General features: G+C 43.8%; 1 protein-coding gene across 10 annotated transcripts in view; it reads right to left on the reverse strand.

Annotated features, from left to right (window-relative positions):
• LRCH3 (leucine rich repeats and calponin homology domain containing 3) overlaps positions 1–19,946 on the reverse strand; it is a 115,587-nt gene that overhangs the window by 47,744 nt on the left and 47,897 nt on the right. For all 10 annotated transcript variants that reach the window (XM_087933704.1, XM_087933703.1, XM_087933700.1 and 7 more), the window contains exons 7-10: positions 16,190–16,283; positions 14,693–14,813; positions 12,397–12,545; positions 588–664 (exon numbers count right to left, since the gene is read on the reverse strand). In XM_087933704.1, the coding sequence (XP_087789830.1) occupies positions 588–664; positions 12,397–12,545; positions 14,693–14,813; positions 16,190–16,283 (441 nt within the window). The remainder of the gene's footprint in view (positions 1–587; positions 665–12,396; positions 12,546–14,692; positions 14,814–16,189; positions 16,284–19,946) is intronic.

The following is a 19,946-nucleotide window of genomic DNA, read 5'->3' on the forward strand; positions in this document are numbered from 1 at the left end:
TTAGCCCAAAGTCACCCAGCTAGTTTTCACGCCTAAGGTGGGACTAGAACTCACTGTCTCCTGGTGATTGGCCTAAAGTCACCCAGTTGGCTTTCATGCCTAAGGCAGGACTAGAACTCACTGTCTCCTGGTGATTGGCCTAAAGTCACCCAATTGGCTTTCATGCCTAAGGCGGGACTAGAACTCACAGACTCCTGGTGATTGGCCTAAAGTCACCCAGCTAGCGAACTCACCATCTGCTAGTGATTGGCCCAAAGTTACCCAGCCGGTTTTCATGCCTAAGGCGGGACTAGAACTCACAGACTCCTGGTGATTGGCCTAAAATCACCCAGTTGGCTTTCATGCCTAAAGAGGGATTAGAATTCACTGTGTCCTGATTTCTAAGCCAGTATCTTAACCCCTACACCAAAGTGGCTGGAGGACTTTTGGCCAATCACTAGGAGACAGTGAGTTCTAGTACCACCTTTGGCATGAAAGCCAGCTGGGTGACTCATCTTAAAAAATGAGAGTTGGGACTTGTGTTTTATACATTAAGTTTAAACTCTCCCTCAAAGGTTCTTAAACTATTATGAAATAAAAGTTCTCACCTATTTTGATGGAGGTATTTTCTTGCATCTTCCGACCTAGGAAACTCTCGGTTGTTTGTAGGTTTTACGGGTGAACCCTTCATAAAGGGAGAGAAAAAAAAAAATAGAATGCCACAATCAACATTTAAGAACATTTGTGAAGCTCCCCCCTCAAAAACTTTGACTCCTTGAAATCTTCCATTTTCACCAGTCTCGACTAACCATGTTCAGGGTTTCAAATAGTTGAAGCAAACTACAATGATCCGCAAGCAGAGAAACAAATTTGGGTTGCTTCCTGTATGTAGATACCAACAAATGCAGATAGTCCTCAACCTACAACCACAATTTCCATTAAGCAAGACCGTTGTTAAGTGAATCGTGCTGGATTTGATAACTTTTGCCACAGCTGATAAATGAATCATTGCAGTTGTGAACTCAATCGCACAATCACTAAAGGACTCCAACTCTCCTCACTGTTGGAAGTCGGTGGAGAAGGTCACAACTGGTGATCACGTGACCAGGGAGGGTTGGAAGTGTGAGTACAAAGTCTTAGCTGTGTTAGTTTACAAATGATTTAGCGGCTATGCCTATTCATTGGCTGCCTTGTTACAAAGCTCTATTCCGGTTCATGTATATACTCTGACACAGTTCAGAAAACAGACACAAGGAGAGTTTTTTTCTGAACGCCATCCCTCTGCTAAACAAATAATTCTCTCAACACGGTCCAACTATTTACAAAGTCTGCACTACTATTACTGTTAATCTTCTCATCACTCCTTATCATCCATCCCCTCCCACTTGTGACTGTATGATGGTAACTTTGTCACTGGTATACTTATGATTTATATGGACTGTTTCCTAGTATGATTTGATTGCTTATTGTACCCTGTGACTATCATTAAGTGTTGTGCCTGATGATTCTTGACTCTGGATGGAAGTCTCTTTTCTTTTATATATACTGAGAGCATTTGCACCAAGACAAATTCCTTGTGTTTCCAATCACACTTGGCCAATAAAGAATTCTATTCTATTCTGTTCTGTTCTGTCCTGTTCTGTTCCATTATTCTATTCTATTCTTATTGTACCCTATGACTATTATCACTAAGTGGTGGACCTGATGATTCTTCATGAATGTATCATTTATTTTATGTACACTGAGAGCTTATGCACCAAAGACAAATTCCTTGTGTCTCCAATCACACTTGGCCAATAAAGAACTCTACTCTATTCTATTCTAAAATGGCAACGGTATTCTTCCATTTTCCTCTCACAGAAAGGAGTCCATTATTTTTCAATCACGGCAAGCAACGTCTGACGTTAAAATAAAGAAATTTGCACCATGGACCTGCAAGCTGGACAAAGTTTAGCCCTGCTCCGTGTAGGTGCTCAAATCTCACTTGGCATCTTCAATTCACAGGCGGAATTAGAATAAGCTCTGTAAGATGATCCTAAAATGGGTTTGTTTATACCCTGCCAGAAAAAGTGTTTCGTTCTGCTGCAGCTGCTCCTACCAGCTAGGATTTCTCTCAGCAATAGAGCTGGGTTGGCAAACGGCCGGCCCTACAAAATTGCCCCCAGGCAGTCCTCGACTTACGACCACAATTTGAGCCTTTTGCTAGAACGGCACAGTTGTCACGTGGGTTTAACCCCATTTTACGACTTCTCCTGCCACAGTTAAGTGAGTCACTGCAGGTGTTAATTTAGTGACAGGGTTGTTAAGTGAAACTGGCCTCCCTTTTGAACTGGTTTGCCAGAAGGTTGTAAAAGAAGAATCACAGGACACTGCAACCGTGGTTAAGTACGAGTCACGTTGCCAAGCGCCTGAATTTTGATCACGTGACTATGGGGATGCTGCAACGGTCGTTAAGTGTGAAAAAATGGTCAGTTTTTCAATGCTGTTGTAACTTTGGTCACTAAACGGATGTTTGCAAATCAAGGACTACCTGGTTGCCCTGCGCAGGAGAACGGAGCTGGAAAGCAGGTTAGTGGGGTGGGCAGGGAAGGGGGATTTTGCAGTATCCTTCCCCTGCCACCCCCACTAAGCCACGCCCACAGAACACCACGCCCACAAGCCACGCCCACAGCTGATCGGCTGGGTCTTCCTTTGGTTGCCCTGCCCAGGAGAACGGAGCTGGAAAGCAGGTTAGTGGGGCGAGGAGGGAATGGGGATTTTGCAGTATATCCTTCCCCTGTCACGCCCACAGAACACCACGCCCACAAGCCACGCCCACAGCTGATTGGCTGAGTCTCCTTTAGTTGCCCTGCCCAGGAGAACGGAGCTGGAAAGCAGGTTAGTGGGGCGAGGAGGGAATGGGGATTTTGCAGTATATCCTTCCCCTGTCACGCCCACCAAGCCACACCCACAGAACACCACACCCACAGCTGATTGGCTGAGTCTCCTTTAGTTGCCCTGCCCAGGAGAACGGAGCTGGAAAGCAGGTTAGTGGGGCGAGGAGGGAATGGGGATTTTGCAGTATATCCTTCCCTGTCACGCCACAAGCCACACCCACAGAACACCACACCCACAGCTGATTGGCTGAGTCTCCTTAGTTGCCCTGCCCAGGAGAACGGAGCTGGAAAGCAGGTTAGTGGGGCGATGAGGAATGGGGATTTTGCAGTATATCCTTCCCTGTCACGCCCACCAAGCCACGCCCACAGAACCGGTAATAAAAAAAATGTGAATCCCACCACTGGATGGGCTTCCTTGAGCAGTGTGTGTGTGTGAGTGTGTGAGAGAGAGAGAGAACTCAAAAATATTTCTCTGGTCTTTTAGAGTTGCCAGCAGAAAAAGAGTAGGGGAAGTAGCGCATTCCTTAAATGCTTTCATAGATAATTTCTAGGCGAAGCTTCTGGCCCGCAAGATTATTACTAGAGAGCACGATGGATGGCTCTTGGCTATGGATGTGTCCCATTGGAGAATATACACCCAGGGGGTGGGGGAAGACAGAGATGTGGCTAGAGACTCATGATTTGAATGGGGGTGGATGCCGGAGCCCTGACAGCGTGTGTGTGTGTGTGTGTGTGTGCGTGCGTGTGTGTTTCTTCCTTTGGATTCATTAACTGGTTTACAGAAGCAACACAGGCCACCCTCGACTTACAACAGTTCCTTTAGTGACCGTTCCAAGTTGCGACGGCCCTGGTCAAAGGGACCTTTGACCCGTTTTTCACAGTGATGACCGCTGCAGCATCCCCGTGGTCACGTGATCAAAATTTTGCCGACTGACTCCTATTTATGACAGCCGCAGCATCCTGGGATCATGTGGCCCCCTTTTGAGACCTTCTGACCAGCAAAGTCAATGAAGAAGCCGGATTCACTTAACGACCAGGTTGCTAACTTTACAACTGCAGGGGTTCGCTTAACAACAGTGGCAAAAAAGGTCGTAAAATGGGGCAAAACTCACTTAACAATCGTGTCCCTTAACGACAAGAATACTGGCCGTAAGCCAAGGACTACCTGTATAGGCTCAGGGGGATTCTGAGCTGATGCAATTGCAAAAATGGAAATTTACTCGAAATATAGCCAGTTCTCGAAGAAGTAGGACAGGTAGTCCCCGACTTACAACAACAGTTCACTTGGTGACCGTTCAAAGTTACAACGGCATTGACAAAAGTGATTTACAACCATTGTTCACACTTATGACCGTTGCAGCATCCCCAGGGTCATGCCATTTACATTCAGATGCTTGACAACTGACTCACATTTATGAGGGTTGCAGCATCCTGGGGTCACGCGATCCCCTTTTGCGACCTTCCGACGAGCAGCGTGAAGGAGGAAACCCAATTCGCTTAACGACCGGGTGACTAATTTAACACACCGCAGTGATTCACTTAACAAAGATGGCAAGGAAAGTCGTAAAATGGGGGCAAAGCTCACTTAACACATGTCTTACTTAACAACCGAAATTTTGGAGCTCAGTTATGGTCGTTAAGTCAAGGAGTTAATGACCACAATTACATGTAATTGGTCTGCACTATTATTACTGTTAATCTTCTCATCACTCCTTATCGCCCATCCACTTGTGACTGAGTGTAACTTTGTCGCTTGTATCCTTACGATTTATATGGACTGTTTCCTACTATGATTTGCTTTGCTTATTGTACCCTTTGACTATCATTAAGTGTTGTACCTGATGATTCTTGACAAATGTCTCTTTTATGTACACTGAGAGCATTTGCACCAAGACAAATTCCTTGAGTGCCCAATCACACTTGTCCAATAAAGAATTCTAAATTCTATTCTGTTCTGTTCTGTTCTGTTCTATTTTATTCTTTATTTTTTATTCTTTATTCTTTATTCTGTTCTATTCTGTTCTATTCTATTCTATTCTATTCTATTCTATTAAGTTGGGCAACAGACAAGAGGGTATTACCCCAGAGTGAGCAAAAGACTGGTGTGTGTGTGTGTGTGTGTGTGTGTGTGTGTGTGCGCGTGTGTGTGTGCAGAGGCCAGCCTGTTTACCAGAAAGATCATGTGAGCAATTATTAAAGAACAACACATCTCATTACTCCTCAACATTGAATGAATAATGAAGGCTGTGTTTGATCCGGAGTGCATGATGGGATATCAAGTGAAAGACTTTGCAGGAACCCCGGAAGGGGAGAGAGAAATGTTTGCCCCGAGGGACTTCTTTAGCCCAGCTTTTATATTGTTGGGTGACAAAAGACAAAAATTCGGACGCAGGACAGGCTGAGCCTAATATAGAACAGAAGATACCATTTGCCTCTTTCGGACATGTTGATGCAAGCCTCAGAGCCAGATCGGAGCCAGGGTGAGGAGCAAATACATGACAGTGACGTTGCTTTAATTTAGTTTTGTTTTTGGCTTATTAAGAGCCATCTCATCTCCTACCATCCAGTCATTCACGGCAGAGATTCTGCCCTCGCTATGCCTGGTCCATTAAGAAGCCAGAACCAACCCTTCGGTCTTTCCCATTAATTTAGAGGGAAATGGAGAAAAACTTAAGATACTTAGAAAAACTTTATTGTCATTTTGAATGTGTTGTTTCTTTGTGTCACATAATAGAAATAGAATAGAATAGAATAGAATAGAATAGAATAGAATAGAATAGAATAGAATAGAATAGAATAGAATAGAATTCTTTATTGGCCAAGTGTGATTGGAGACACAAGGAATTTGTCTTTGGTGCAAATGCTCTCAGTGTACATAGAAGAAAAGATACATTTGTCAAGAGTCATCAGGGACAACACTTAGTGATAGTCATAGGGTACAATAAGCAAATCAAATCATACTAGGAAACAGTCAAATAGGATATTGGAATAAAGAATAGAATAGAATAGGATAGGATAAGATAGAATAGAATAGAATAGAATAGAATAGAATAGAATAGAATAGAATAGAATAGAATAGAATAGAATAGAATTCTTTTATTGGCCAAGTGTAGTTGGCAGTAGGCTATCCCCAAATTTAAAACTGAAACCACTAAAAAAGTCTGACTCACAGACTAACACAATACAGAAGCCTGATGATGGCAGATGAGATTCTGCCGAAACGTTGCTACAACTTTAAAAGCACAACTACAATGACGTGGGATGGCTGTAATTGGGTCAGCATAATTGTTGGGGTATATATGTTTTATATATATATATATAGCTAGCGCCAAAAGCATATGCTGACCCAATTGCACGCATGAACACCAGACACTGAACATTTTCAGCAGCTTTGCCAGCTTAACTATATCTGTGAAAAGGAAAAGTCGAGCATTTATGTTTGCTTCAGTGGCTTACGCAGCTGGGCAATCGCTAATAATCCATGGTGATAAAATGACATAATACTCCTCCTATTTTTACCATTACAACAACCCTGTAAGGTGGGTTGGGATGAGAGAGAGCGACGGGCCCAAAATCACCCAACTGGCTTTCATGCCTCAGGTGGGACTAGAACTCACTACCCAACTGGCTTTCATGCCTCAGGTGGGACTAGAACTCACTACCCAACTGGCTTTCATGCCTCAGGTGGGACTAGAACTCCCCGTCTCCTGGTGATTGGCCCAAAGTCACCCAGTCAGCTTTCATTCTAAGACAAGACTAGAGCTCACCGTCTCCTGGTGATTGGCCCAAAGTCACTCAGATGGCTTAAGGCGGGACTAGAACTCACCGTCTCCTAGTGATTGGTCCAAAGTCACCAAGTCGCCTTTCGTGACTAAGGCAGGACTAGAACTCATGGTCTCTCAATGTATAGAACCCAAACCACTGGACAAAACTGGGACTGCGGTACGGTGGAGTGGATTGGATATCTTACAGGCAAGAATATTTTTGCCTCTTTTTTCAAAACTGCAGCAAGGAACAACAGACTTCATGCCAAATCCAGAGGCTATTATTCTGAGCACTAGGAGGTATTAGTTATTAACAATTGCTATCAGGATTCCCCCACCTGAAATTCACCTAAATTTTTACTCCACAGTTATTACTACCACCTGGCAGGATGGTACAGAATAATCCAAACGAGGACAAATAGGCTGAAAAACAGCTTCTATCCCAGGGCAGTAACTCTACTGAATTCTACTGTCTAGTGCAATATTCATGCAATATCAGGGGTTTTTCCGTTCAATTGTATAGAATGTGAAGGATGTTTGTGTTTTATTTTCATGGCCATAATGTACACTGAAGATGGTGTTTGATTTTGTTGCACGAGGTGCGGTGACGATAAAGTAAACTAAACTGAACCGAACTCAGATAGATACTTAAAGGTTCAGAAAAGGAAACGTGGTAATTGCTCGTCCCAAAACCTGTTGACCTAGAGCCAGGATTATAGGTAATCCTCCCGACCGTTCATTTAGTGACCGTTCAAAGTTAAAACAGCGCTGAAAAAAGTGACTTATGTATTCCACCTTTATGACCATTGCAGCGGTCACGTGATTTACGCATGAATGCTTGACAACGGTTGCAGCATCCCAGGGCCCTGTGGTCATGTGATCCCCTTTTCTGACAAGCAAAGTTAATGGGGAAGCCAAATTCGCTTAGCAACCACGTTACTAACTTAACGATTGCAGTGATTCACTTAACAGATAACAGATTAGAGTTGGAAGGGACCTTGTAGGTCATCTAGTCCAACCCCCCCCCCCGCCCAAGCAGGAGACCCTACAACATTTCTGACAAAGGGCAGTCCAATCTCTTCTTGAAAGTCTCAACTTAACAACTGTGACGAGAAAATGGGGGCAAAAACTCAGTTAATAACCAAGCCACTTGACTGAAATGGTGTAAGTTCTCCTGCTTGAGCAGGGGGGTTCGACTAGAAGACCTCCAAGGTCCCTTCCAATGACTATTCTGACTACCTGTACTACCAAGGACCCAGGCTCTCAAGGACCTCTCTCTGATGGGAGGCCCGACTTGGCAGACCCTGGGAGAAGTTGCTCCCCGTCCAAAGTGAGCTGGAAACCACCACGTATCTCGGTTCAGCCTTTCCAGCATGGCTGAGCTCTCTTACTAAGACCAGAACTTCCTTAGTCAAACCTAGCTAGTGTTTCAAGTTTAACCGCAATGCCGTAAAATAGAAGGAGAAACTGTCCATTCTCTGGGTCTAATTTGTGTCTGCATTTAATTATATTAAGCACACTAGACGGGGCCGTCTTTTTTGCATTCTAGCATTTTTCCGTAAAAACCAGCAAAGGAGCTGGGGTATCAGGACAGGAAACACTGCAACCACTGTCGCCTTCCCAGCCCAAGACCCTCAGGCCAACACCAACCAATAAAACCATCTTTTGTTCAAATTTACATTCTAAGAATAAACTCCGTAGCTGATGGAATGCCTCTGTTTCTTGGGAAGAAAAAGGCAGCGTTTTGAAGGCTGCCTTTTATTTCAGCCTCTCCTTGGGAAGCTCCCGGGGCCCTATGGGGCGGGGGAGGCTTTGACCCATGACTGAAACCTCTTCCAGAGTTTTTCTACAGGGAGTCATCAGCTGGCGACATTTAGTGAGTGTAAAAAATTATGATGGACCCTTCAAAAAGGATGTAAATTGGCCCCTCCCACGATGAAACGCCAGTTTGGTCTAGCAGTTAAGGCAGTAGGTTAGAAAACCAGGAGATGGTGAGTTCTAGTCCTGCTTTAGGGACAAAAGTCATCTGGCACTAGGCTAGAAACTGGGAGATGGTGACTTCTAGCCCTGCCTCAAACGATCCTTCGGTTAAAATGCTGAAATTTGCAGGTGACACAACTGTGATTGGTCTCATTCGAGGCAATGACAAATCCGCATACAGACAGGAGGTTGTACAACTTGCCTCGTGGTGTAAACCAGAACAATCTGGAACTGGGCACACTCAAAACCATAGAAATGGTGGTGGACTTTAGAAGAAACCCTCCCATACGACCACCTCTTGCAGTACTAGACAACACGGTATCCACAGTAGAGACCTTCCAATTTCTAGGTTCTATCATATCACAAGACCTAAAATGGACACCTAACATCATCAAAACATCATCAAAAAAGCACCACAAAGAATGTTCTTTCTATGCCAACTCAGGAAGCTCAAACTACCCAAGGACTTACTATACCCTATGACTATGATTAAATGTTGTACCTGATGATTCTTGACTCTTGACAAATGTGTCTTTTCTTTTTATGTACACTGAGAGCCTTTGCACCAAGACAAATTCCTTGTGTGTCCAATCACACTTGGCCGATAAAATAATTCTATTCTATTCTGTTCTGTTCTATTCTTCATCAAATATCTACGCTATGCTATTCTTCATCCAATATCTATTCTGTTCTATTCTATTCTTCATCCAATATCTATTCTATTCTATACTCCAATATTCTATTCTATTCTATTCTATTCTCTTCTATTCTATTCTATTCTATTCTATTCTATTCTATTCTATTCTATTCTATTCTATTCTTTCATCCAATATCTGTTCTGTTTTCTTCTCTTCTCTTCATTCTTAGGGACGGAACTCAAGGCCTGCTTGCAACCTATGACTGGGGTACCACCAACCTATTTTAAAAGGACACATACTTTTTATTTTCTTTTATGGTGACAATACATCTCTGTCTAAGAAAATGGAAAAAAAATCTGTCTGAGGGTGTGCAGTGTGAAAGCTATCTTATTTGGGGAAACCCTGGAACCTGCTCTCCCCAGAGGGGCAAGGCTTTCCCTCCCTCCTGGATTTTAATTAACGTTTAATCTGGGATTTTAACTGGCCTCTTTTTCAAATTTGGTTTCCAGTTTTTCCTTTTAACATTTGATTTGTACCCTGACCAATTTACAAATATAGGTAGGGTCCTAGACTTGCGAGAGTTCATTTAGTGACCGGTTGAAGTTACAACGTCATTGAAAAAAAAGGGACCTAGGACCATTGTTCACGCTTACGATATCCCCATGGTCACGTGAATAAATTCAAGCGCTCGGCAGCTGACTCACATTTATGACTGTTGCCGTGTCCCCTTTTGTGACCTTCTGACAAACGACATCAACGGGGAAGCCTGATTCACTTAACAATCGTGTTGACTAATTTAAGAACTGCAGCGATACTCTTAACCAATGTGCTAAGAACAGCCAACAAATTTCTCACTTAACAACATGAATTTCGGGATCAATTGTGGTCGTAAGCTGAGGACTAGCTGTAGAGGAGAGGAGAAATGGGGAGTGCTTCAAAATGTGATCCATCAAAAAATTAAAATACGAAAAGGCTGGGCTGCAGATCTCCCCCTCCTTGTTTTCTTTGCGGCTGCCTTATTAAGGCAACCAATAATTTGATATGCCAAACATTATTAAAATCACAGAATTGTTTCAGTAGCACACCCACACAATGTGTAGAGTTTTCGCCTATACGCATTCCGAGAGCCATTTCATAATGAGGAGCACAATGGAGACGACTGTAATTCCCCGAAATATGCATCTGTTTTCTTATGCTGGCTTTTTAACCACGATTGAGGCTGCTCAATATCATTTGCTTTCAAACAAAAATCTGAAATAGTAAATATTGTCCAAAACAAGCACTGAATGTAATATCCTGTTATCCGCAAAAGCTCAGGATAACTCCAAGATAAAATCACCACGACATACAATCCGTTCTCTGAAAACCAATGGCTGTATTGGGTGTCCTCGACTTACAACCATTCATTTAGTGGCCATTTGAAACTACAAGGGTGCTGAACAAAAGCAACACGATCATTTTTCACCCTTATGACCGTCGCAGCATCTCCATGGTCACGTGATCAAAATTCAGGCCCTTAGCAACTAACTCACATTTATGATGATCGCTGTATCCTGGGGTCATGTGACCTCCTGACAAGCAAAGTCCAATGGGGAAGGCAGATTCACTTAATAGAATTCTTTATTTTTTACAGAATTCAGATAACAGATAATCAGAGTTGAAAGGGACCTTGTAGGTCATCTAGTCCAACCCCCTGCCCAAGCGGGAGACCCTACACAGATGGGAGTCCAATCTCTTCTTGAAGGTCTCAAGTGATGGCGCTCTCATAACTTCCGAGGGCAACTTCTGTTCCATGGGTTGCTTGTTCTCACTGTCAGAAAGTTTCTTCTTATTTCCAGGTTAAATCTCTTAATTCTTTATAGAATAGAATAGAATAGAATAGAATAGAATAGAATAGAATAGAATAGAATAGAATAGAATAGAATAGAATAGAATGTGTGATTGGCCAAGTGTGATTGAATGCACAAGGAATTTGACTTGGTGCAAATGCTCTCAGTGTACACAAAGAAAAAATAAAATGCACTCAGCAAGAATGATAAGATACAACACTTAGTGATAGTCATAGGATACTAAATAAGCAATCAAATCATACTAGGAAACAAATAAAACAATATAATTGTAAAGATATAAGCAACAGGGTTACAGTCATAGGTGGGAAAAAATAGGGAATAGGAAGGATGACAATAATAATAATTCAGACTTTGTAAATAGTTGGACAGTGTTGAGGGAATTAGTTGTTTAGCAGAGGAATGGCGTTTGGGGAAAAACTCCCCTTGTGTCTAATTGTTCTGGTGTGCAGTGCTCTATAGCGTCGATTTGAGGGAAGGAGTTGAAACAGTTTATGTCCGGGATGTGAGGGGTGTGTAGATATTTTCACAGCCCTCTTTTTGACTCAGGCTGCAGGATGCAGGTCCTACATGGAAGGCAGGTGAGTAGTAATTGTTTTTTCTGCAGTCCTAATTACCCCTCTGGAGTCTGTGTCTGTCCCGTTGGGTTGCAGAGCCAAACCAACCAAGCCATAACTTAACCGGAGTGATTCACTTAACAGCCGTGGCAAGAAAGGTCACAAAAAAAATGGGACAAAACTCCCTTCGCAACTGTCTCGTTGAGCCACAGAAATTTTGTTTGCTCAATGGTGTTCATTCATAAGGAGGGAGGCACTTTGTAAAAGATTAGCTTCAGTTACTTGTTCCTTCATTAAAATTCATTCTCGGGTTTTAAAACTCGAACCAAACGTTGGACACACGCTCGTCAAAACCCATCAGGTGGGAAAGACCAACCGAGTTGACAGCAAAGGGACGGCATTGCAAGAACCCACCCACCCACCCGAGGTGGTATTCAGCCAGTTCTGGAGAACCGATAGCGGAAATTTTGAGCAGTTCGCAGAACCGGTAAATACCACTTCTGATTGGCCCCGCCCCCATCTGTTCTCCGCCTCCCATCAAGTCCCAGCTGATTGGCTGGGTCTCCTTTGGTTGCCCTGCACAGGAGAACGGAGCTGGAAAGCAGGTGAGTGGAGTGGAGAGAGAAGGGGGATTTTGCGGTAACCTTCCCCCCTGCCATGCCCACCAAGCAGAACCGGTAGTAAAAAAAAAAATTTTTTTGAATGCCACCACTGCCACCCACCCACATCCACAATTAAAAAAAAGGAAGCGTCACCTCGTGACAGATTCGGCGTTGTTCAATATAGGTCATGAATTGCGTGCTGAGGCTGTCTGACTCTGGACATTTGGCTTGCCTGACGTCTTCCTCCTCTTCCTCGGTGGCACAGCTGTCAATAAAGTCGATTTGATCCAGATCTTGCTCCGCTGGAAGGGAAAGAAGTTTATGACATCAGGCACAACCAGAAGAGCCGAGTCTCAAAAACAAAACAAACTGCTGCAACATCCTTATCTGGGTTTCTCTAAACAGGAGTGCTGCCAAAAGAGACACTTTCCACCCTGAAAGATAAATTTCACTGGAAGGAGAAGGAAAGAAAAAAGAAAGATTAAACCTCCCAACTAACTACCAAATTGGAAGGTTTAATGGCTACCCATGAAACCAGAAATGAAGGATTTATAGCAGTTCACAACAAGAGTTCAGGGTGTGTGTGTGTATGTGTGTAATCTTTGCTTTGGCACAGAAGAATTCATTTATTTGAGAGTAACAAGATTATCACTTGGGTGGCAATCCTAAAATCACGTTTTACAGAATGCGGTTGATCCAGGTTTTTTTTTTTTTTAAATCATCAAGGGCTTTTAAACGATCACTTTTTCCCAGATTTTTACAAGGAGGAATTTCCTGACAGCGAGAACAGTCAACCAGCAGAACCTCTGTTTCTCTTTCTCTTCTTTCTTTCTGATTCTTGTTAGTTTATGTTAGTTTTTATTGGTACGTTTTGTAAAACGTTTTAACACAATTGTTGCAGTCAACAAATTATTTCCTGCGCTAGCCAAGGACTCATGGAAAAAGCTATTATTAATGTCCTGAGCACACAGGAGCCAGACCCAAGATTTAGCGGATATTTTGGCAACTGCAGGACTGTTCTTTTTTGAACTTCAGCAGAGTGCTGGAAGCACAAAAGTTGAAAGGTGAGGATGCAACCAAATGAAAGCCAGCCATTTGCCCGGGGTGTCTAATAAAACGCCGCTCTATTTCATCCTTCGGTTGACTGGGCCTACAATTAATCCCACAGCCAAACCGCTACGCTAAGGAACTGAAAACGGATTATATAGCTTTTAAAACCATGTCCCAAAAATCACGGTCCTCAAAACCATGTTTTTTTTCAAGAGGCAACTGGATTTTCCTGTTTTCTTTGAAGATGTTTTGCTTCTCATCCGAGAAGCTTCTTCAATTCTGACTGGGTGGTGGGGAATGGCACAATTGAACAACCCTCTCTCAACAGAGGGGAGAGGGCTAGGATATCATCTATCTACAACACAGTCCTTCCAGCAGGTCCAAGGAGGAACCATACTCATTTCCACCACTCAGGTGGCCCTAAGGACACAGATAAACCTCCAGGTAGCCTCAACGACCGTCTAAAAGTATGCAAATGATCTGCAAGGAATATAAATCCTTCTCTTCCCCACCATTCTGCCAGAGCTGAAGAAGCTTCTTGGATGAGAAGCGAAACGTCTTCAGAAGAAAAACCAGAAAGCCCAGTTGCCTCCTGAAAAGGCACCTTTGGGACAACCATGACCTGGAGGACTGAGAATCTCCATAGACTTTTAAAACCATCCAGTTATTGTCAAGGCAAAGGTAGTCCTCATTTAGCAACCATCATGGGGAGCCGCAAAGCGGTCGCTCTGTAACCACAACTATGCATCTGATCGGACTTTCTGTTGGTTTACAAACTGCCAAGGATGGGTCACAAAGTTTTTTTCACTGCTGTTGTCACTGCAGATAGTTGTTCGTGGTCACTCAGTGAGGACTACCGGGATTAGCAGATCATTTGTTTAAGACAGAGGTCCCCAAACTTGGCACCTTTAAGACTTGTGGACTTCAACTCCTAGAATTCCTCAGCCAGCATAGTTGCAGTTATATTTATATATAGTTATATTTCCCATAAATGGGAGTGGCTGAAGAAAAGTGGCCAGTTCAAAGTTTTATGTGCTTTTATTTAATTTTCAAGGCACCCTGAGATGGTAAAATACTTCAAATATATAAGGATATTTCTAGCTCAGAACTGAAGTGTCCTTGGTGCTCTCTGAACATCATTTTCCTGCCAACATTTCATTACCAAGTTAGGTAATATCATCAGTGCTAGAAGGGAGTGTGGTTTCTTGGGTAATGAAACATCTGCAAAAAAAACCAGCCAAGCTCAGAGAGTAAGGACCAACACGCTTCAAATATATCTATTTAATTCTCAAATCTTCTCATCTTCTCAAAAATAGCAACAGGGTTCAGTTTAACATGCAATTCTCAAACACATGCCCCCTTAAAGTCTGGAAGGAAGCTCGCAAATGAGCGCTATTACCTCCACCATTTGTCACTAAGGAGCTCCCTCTGTGTTCTTGATAATGGCTCTCTCTTCTCAACCTCTGTTCTTTCGTGATCTCTGCCACTCGCAGAGGAAGGTCAGAAAATTCATCTGTCGGCTGCATTAAAAATAAAAATAAAGCCCCCTTTAATATTTGATGAAACCTTGGAGACGGAACCTTTATAAGTCTTTCCTGGAAAAAGCTGCACTTACGTCAACGGAGAGTTTTAAAAATACGTACAACCCAAACAGTACATACAAGATTTATTACTAGCAAATAAAAATTTACTCGGCAGCAAAATTCAATTCTTAGGTTTTATCTCTCGGCTCCGTTCAGTGGATTTCTTAAGGACACCTAAAACTGAATGTCAGAAAAATGGCAGAAATCTACCAGAGACTTGGGGGAATTAGGATCCACTTCAAAGGATTTTCCTTGTTTTTGTGTATTTGGACAGCAGTTCAACTGGGACAAATGTACTTTTATTCCTATTGTTGTGGTTCGCTGGACAGCAGCGGAATCGGACAGTGGGGAAGAACGGGGACCAGTCCGGGAGTCTGGAGAGGACTCGGACGAGGGTCCTGCATCCGATGCAGAGATGGGGCCAGGACCATCTGGGAGTGGGGTGCTGACTCCGGAGCCTCTGGAGTCTGGCAGCAGCAAGGAAGCTGAAACAAAAGGGGCAACTCGGGAATAAGGCTGGGAAGTGATTGCCCCTCCCATAAGGGATAACGGACAGGCAAAGGTAGAGAAACCTTTGCAGGAAGCAACGTCGTTCACTCTGTTCGGATTAAACCTTGAAGCTCTGGGTGGACATTGTACTCTGTTTGGCTTTTTTACAGTTAATTTGGCACTTTAGTTGTTGGCAGCAATTCAAAGGAGAGAAAGGGTGGGTGCTTATCTCGAGGGACTATTTGGGACTCATTACAGGCTGGGAATGAACATTCCCAGCGTTGAAATAAAGCAAGAGTTATTTTGACTAAGCATGTGCTTAATTACGATCTCAGGAAGCCTTGGTCAGAACAGCTATCAACAAATATTTCAACCTGCCGCTTCCAAGTTCTCACCATTAGAGTAACAATTTCAATTTATTCGATTTCAGTACTATTATTGGGGGAGGGGAGGGAGGAGGAGACGACCCTTCTCTGAAAGGGAATGACATCAATGAACTAAACCAAATTTGAAACGACCCTTCTCTCTTTTTTCCTTTTCTTTGCAACTGTCTTCGCTTGACTGGAGTTTTATTGGAATCAAATATTTGACAGCTTCCTGCCTCCTTGACGTACGCGATAAGTGGCATAAAAGGATGCTATTGATCAGTGGCTTCCCAGCTTCCAATTTTTTTTTGCAATTTTAGAGACAAAAGTGAGACACGAGAGCAAAATAAGATGTTTCAAGATTACAGCCCTCTGAAATGCCAGATTCTGCCTTGTTCCGCCTCCTTTTCTCTTAAGCTACAATTATCTGCCAGCCGAACGCAAACCAAGCACCCTTACTTCATTTCCTGACCACCTCTTATCTCCGCTGTCTACGCTGTTGAACCCGGAATCCAGTGCTCCGTACGGTCGACTCGAATACAAATCTTCGTGGCTGTCAAAGAGAGAAAGAATGGAGAAATTCTTGGGGAAACATCTGATATCAGGCAGGAATACAAAGGACACATTTGACCCTTTCAGGCTGCTTTCTATGCCGAAGGTGATCCTACAAGAGAGGCCTTGTTCTTACAACAGAAATATTTTTTTCTACTTTTCCTCCTAACGCTATTGTGGCACTTCTACTATTACATGTAGAAGCATTGGTCAACTGTGTAAGGCAGGGTGTGATGGCTCGGGGTGTGGCACAAAGACAACACAGTCAAATAAGCAAGAAGAGTCTCTTTATTATCTCCAACTTGGCTCCCAATGTCCAGGTCACCTTCGGCTGGAGAAAAACTCTCCCAGGAACAGCCTTTAAGTGGAGGAAATTCAATCCGAAAACAAAATACATACAAACTGTAACTAAAAATCCAAACAAACCATGCTGCAGTAATTAACTTGACAGGGCAGGAGAAGGAATTGCAGACTTGAAAGCACAGCAAAACACACACAGTTGGGAAGATACCAGATAAAATTCACAATTTGCTCCCAACAGCTTGCTGCATGCAGCTTCCCTTTTTAAACACTATGTTCCCACCTGCAGCTAATGAAGGGAATCAGGGCCCTTTCCTTCCCCGTAAGCCATGCAACTCATGTAGCTCCCTTCTCCGTTCTTCCCTGCGTGCCCTAGGATGAAGAGGGGATGGGCCTGGGTCTTCCTCTGAACTCCCTCTCCCTTGTTCTACCCCTCCCTTGTTCTGCCAAGCCGGACTTTACCCCTTCCCCAGTTTTCTCCACAGCCAACGGCGCCACGCTCCCACTCCCTGTCAGCTGTTCAGACTCCCTCTCCAAATCAGATTCCGACAGGGGCATCACACAGGGATCCCCAAACTTGGAAACTCGGTGGACTTCAACTCCAGAAACCCAGAAGTCTTAAAGTTGCCAAGTTTGGAGACCTCTGGTGTAAGGTATCAGCCATCTGGTATTTTTTATTATTATTATTTTATATGTTGGGTTGTATTGTATTGTATTTTACTATTTTATTGTTTTATTTTTTTGTATTGTATTTTACTATTTTATTTTATTTTACTGCCCATCACAGTCAATGACTGGGCAGCTTACAGTTCAAATTAACTTGCAGGCACTGCCATCTTTTCACTAGACCGGTAGTCTTCGACTTACAACCACAACTGAGCCCCAAATTTTGGTTGCTAAGCGCGTCAGTTATTAAGTGAGCTTTGGGCCCCATTTTACAACCTTTTGTTTTGCCACAGTTGTTAAGTGAATCACTGCAATTGTTAAGTTAGTGACACGGCCATTAAGTGAATCTGGCTTCCGCACTGACTTTATGAGACGGGGCGCTGCAACGTGACCCCTGGATGCTGCAACGGTCATCTATACATGCCAGTTGCTGAACATTTGAGTTTTGATCACATGACCGCAGGAATCCTGCCAGAGTCGTTAAGTGTGGAAAACACAGTCCTAAGTCACTCTTTTCAGTGCTGTTGTAACTTCAAATGGTCACTAAAGGAATGGGAACAACACTTCACTGAGTGACTGTTCAAAGTTACAAGAGCACAAAGTTACAACAAAGTTACAAAAGGACCATTTTTCACACTTATGACCGTTGCAGCATCTCCGTGATCACATGATCAAGATTAGAATACATCGCCTTTTGCGATTCCTCCCCCCCAACAAGCAATGTCCATGGAGAAGCCAGATTCACTTAACGACGGTGTGACTAATTTAACAACTGTAGTGATTCGCTTAAGAAATGTGGCAAGGAAAGAAAAAATCGTAAAACGGGGCAAAACTCACATCACAAATTTCTCACCTAACAACAGAAAGTTTTGGGCTCAACTGTGGTTGTAAGTTGAGGACTACCTGTACTTAAATTCACCAAATCCCGGAGATCCATCTCCAGTGAGCTCCAGACACGCCAGTTTTTATCTGGTGTGGGATTCTACCGGTTCGGATGGGTTCGGGTGAAATGGATGTTAAATTTGCACCTGGTTCACCAAACCGATATTTGAACCAACCAGCTGGCCCCTCCCACCCCGCTCCTCCGCTCCCAAGAGTCTTCACGTGGCCCATTTTCAATGTAGGTAAGTGCATAAAAAGGCTCTGGGAGGGGGAAAAACGGGCCTTCCGGAAATTTGGATACGGGCCTCTTTCCGCTTCTGGAGGGCATCCAGAACCCGGGGGAGGCCATTTTGGCCCTGCCGGAGGCCCGAGGAGAGCGAGGACTCAGGTGAGGGGCCAGGACCATCGGGGAGTGGACTGCTGCCTTCAGAGATTGTAGGGGCTGGCAGCAGCGAGGAGGAGGTTCCCGAGGAGCCTGTGCCAAGTGCGCGTGCGCACAGGGTTGCTTGCAGGAAAGAGCAGCTGCAGCAGCATGGGCGACTCGGGAATAAGGCTGCAAGGTAAGGGCTCTTCCTTCAAGAAGATTAAAAGCCAGCTGTGAAGCGAACATTCTTTGCAGGAAGCAAAGACGTTTTGAAACTCAGCCTCGTGGACATTACCAGTATCTTAAGTTGGCATTTGAAGATTCTTATTTTGCAAATTATTTCTTATCCGTTATCTTTTGGCAAGTCTCGCTCAGTTTGGCAAGGCTTGTGCTTATCCCAGCTAATTATTTTGTAAAAGCATGACAAGGTTTCTGTTCTTTTTGAATTGGTGTTTGATTTGTCGGGAAAGGGCGTGGGTCAGAACAGAAGCCTCCAGACCCTTGGAAAGGCGAAAAACGCTCCTCCGGGAAATACCAGTAGGCCACGCCCACCCAGCAACTGGGCAGCAAACCGGTTGCTGGGATTTTTGAATCCAACCCCTGCTTTTATCCATGGAACTGACTCTATCGCTATAGGCAGACATAAATCTACTAAGGGCCAAGTGACAGAAACAGATCTCTCCCTGTGCACACTAACCAGAGAGCTCAACACAGGGACTTTAGAGAGGCCTCATTTAAAAAACTGCTTCGGTCAGCACCCCTGTAACAAAGGACCCCTCCAGCCCCCTGCCAGTGGACATTTAACAAAGCATCCTCTGTCGTACCCCTCCAGTCCCCAAGGCCCTAGGGAAATCTGCAGTGGGTCTGTAACAACAGCAACAAGAAGTAGACAGCTTGGCTTCACCCAGGCCTTGCTAACCATCCCGGGCTAGTTGTCGCTCGCTTTAAAAGACATCTTACTGGTGGGAGAAATAATACATGAAATATTGGCTATTTCTACTGCATCCTCCTGTCTTTGCAAAGGCCACAACTGGAAGCAACGGAGATCTCAGGAAGGGATTCGTGACCCGAAGTGCGTTTCACAGTGTGGACATTTGTGCATTTCCAAGTCGCCGATACCAGGTGTATGAATGACAGGGTGGATTTGATTTAAACCAAGTCGATTTAAATCACTAAGTCAAAAAAGGCTTGATTTAAATCAACTCAATTTAAATCTTGATTTTTAAAAAGCCACTGTCAATATTGCAGAATATACAGCCTCATCAGAGGTGGATATTCAGCAGGTTCTGACCAGTTCTGGAGAACCGATAGTGGAAATTTGAGTAGTTCAGAGAGCCGGCCAATCCCACCTCTGACTGGCTCCGCCCCCTCTATTCTCCGCCTCCCATCGAGTCCCAGCTGATCAGCTGGGTCTCCTTTTGTTGCTCTGCACAGGAGAACAGAGCTGGAAAG

This window comes from Pseudonaja textilis, chromosome 4, assembly GCF_049901715.1.
Source record: "Pseudonaja textilis isolate UNSWEBS1 chromosome 4, rPseTex1.2, whole genome shotgun sequence".
In the NCBI taxonomy this organism is placed as follows: domain Eukaryota; kingdom Metazoa; phylum Chordata; class Lepidosauria; order Squamata; family Elapidae; genus Pseudonaja; species Pseudonaja textilis.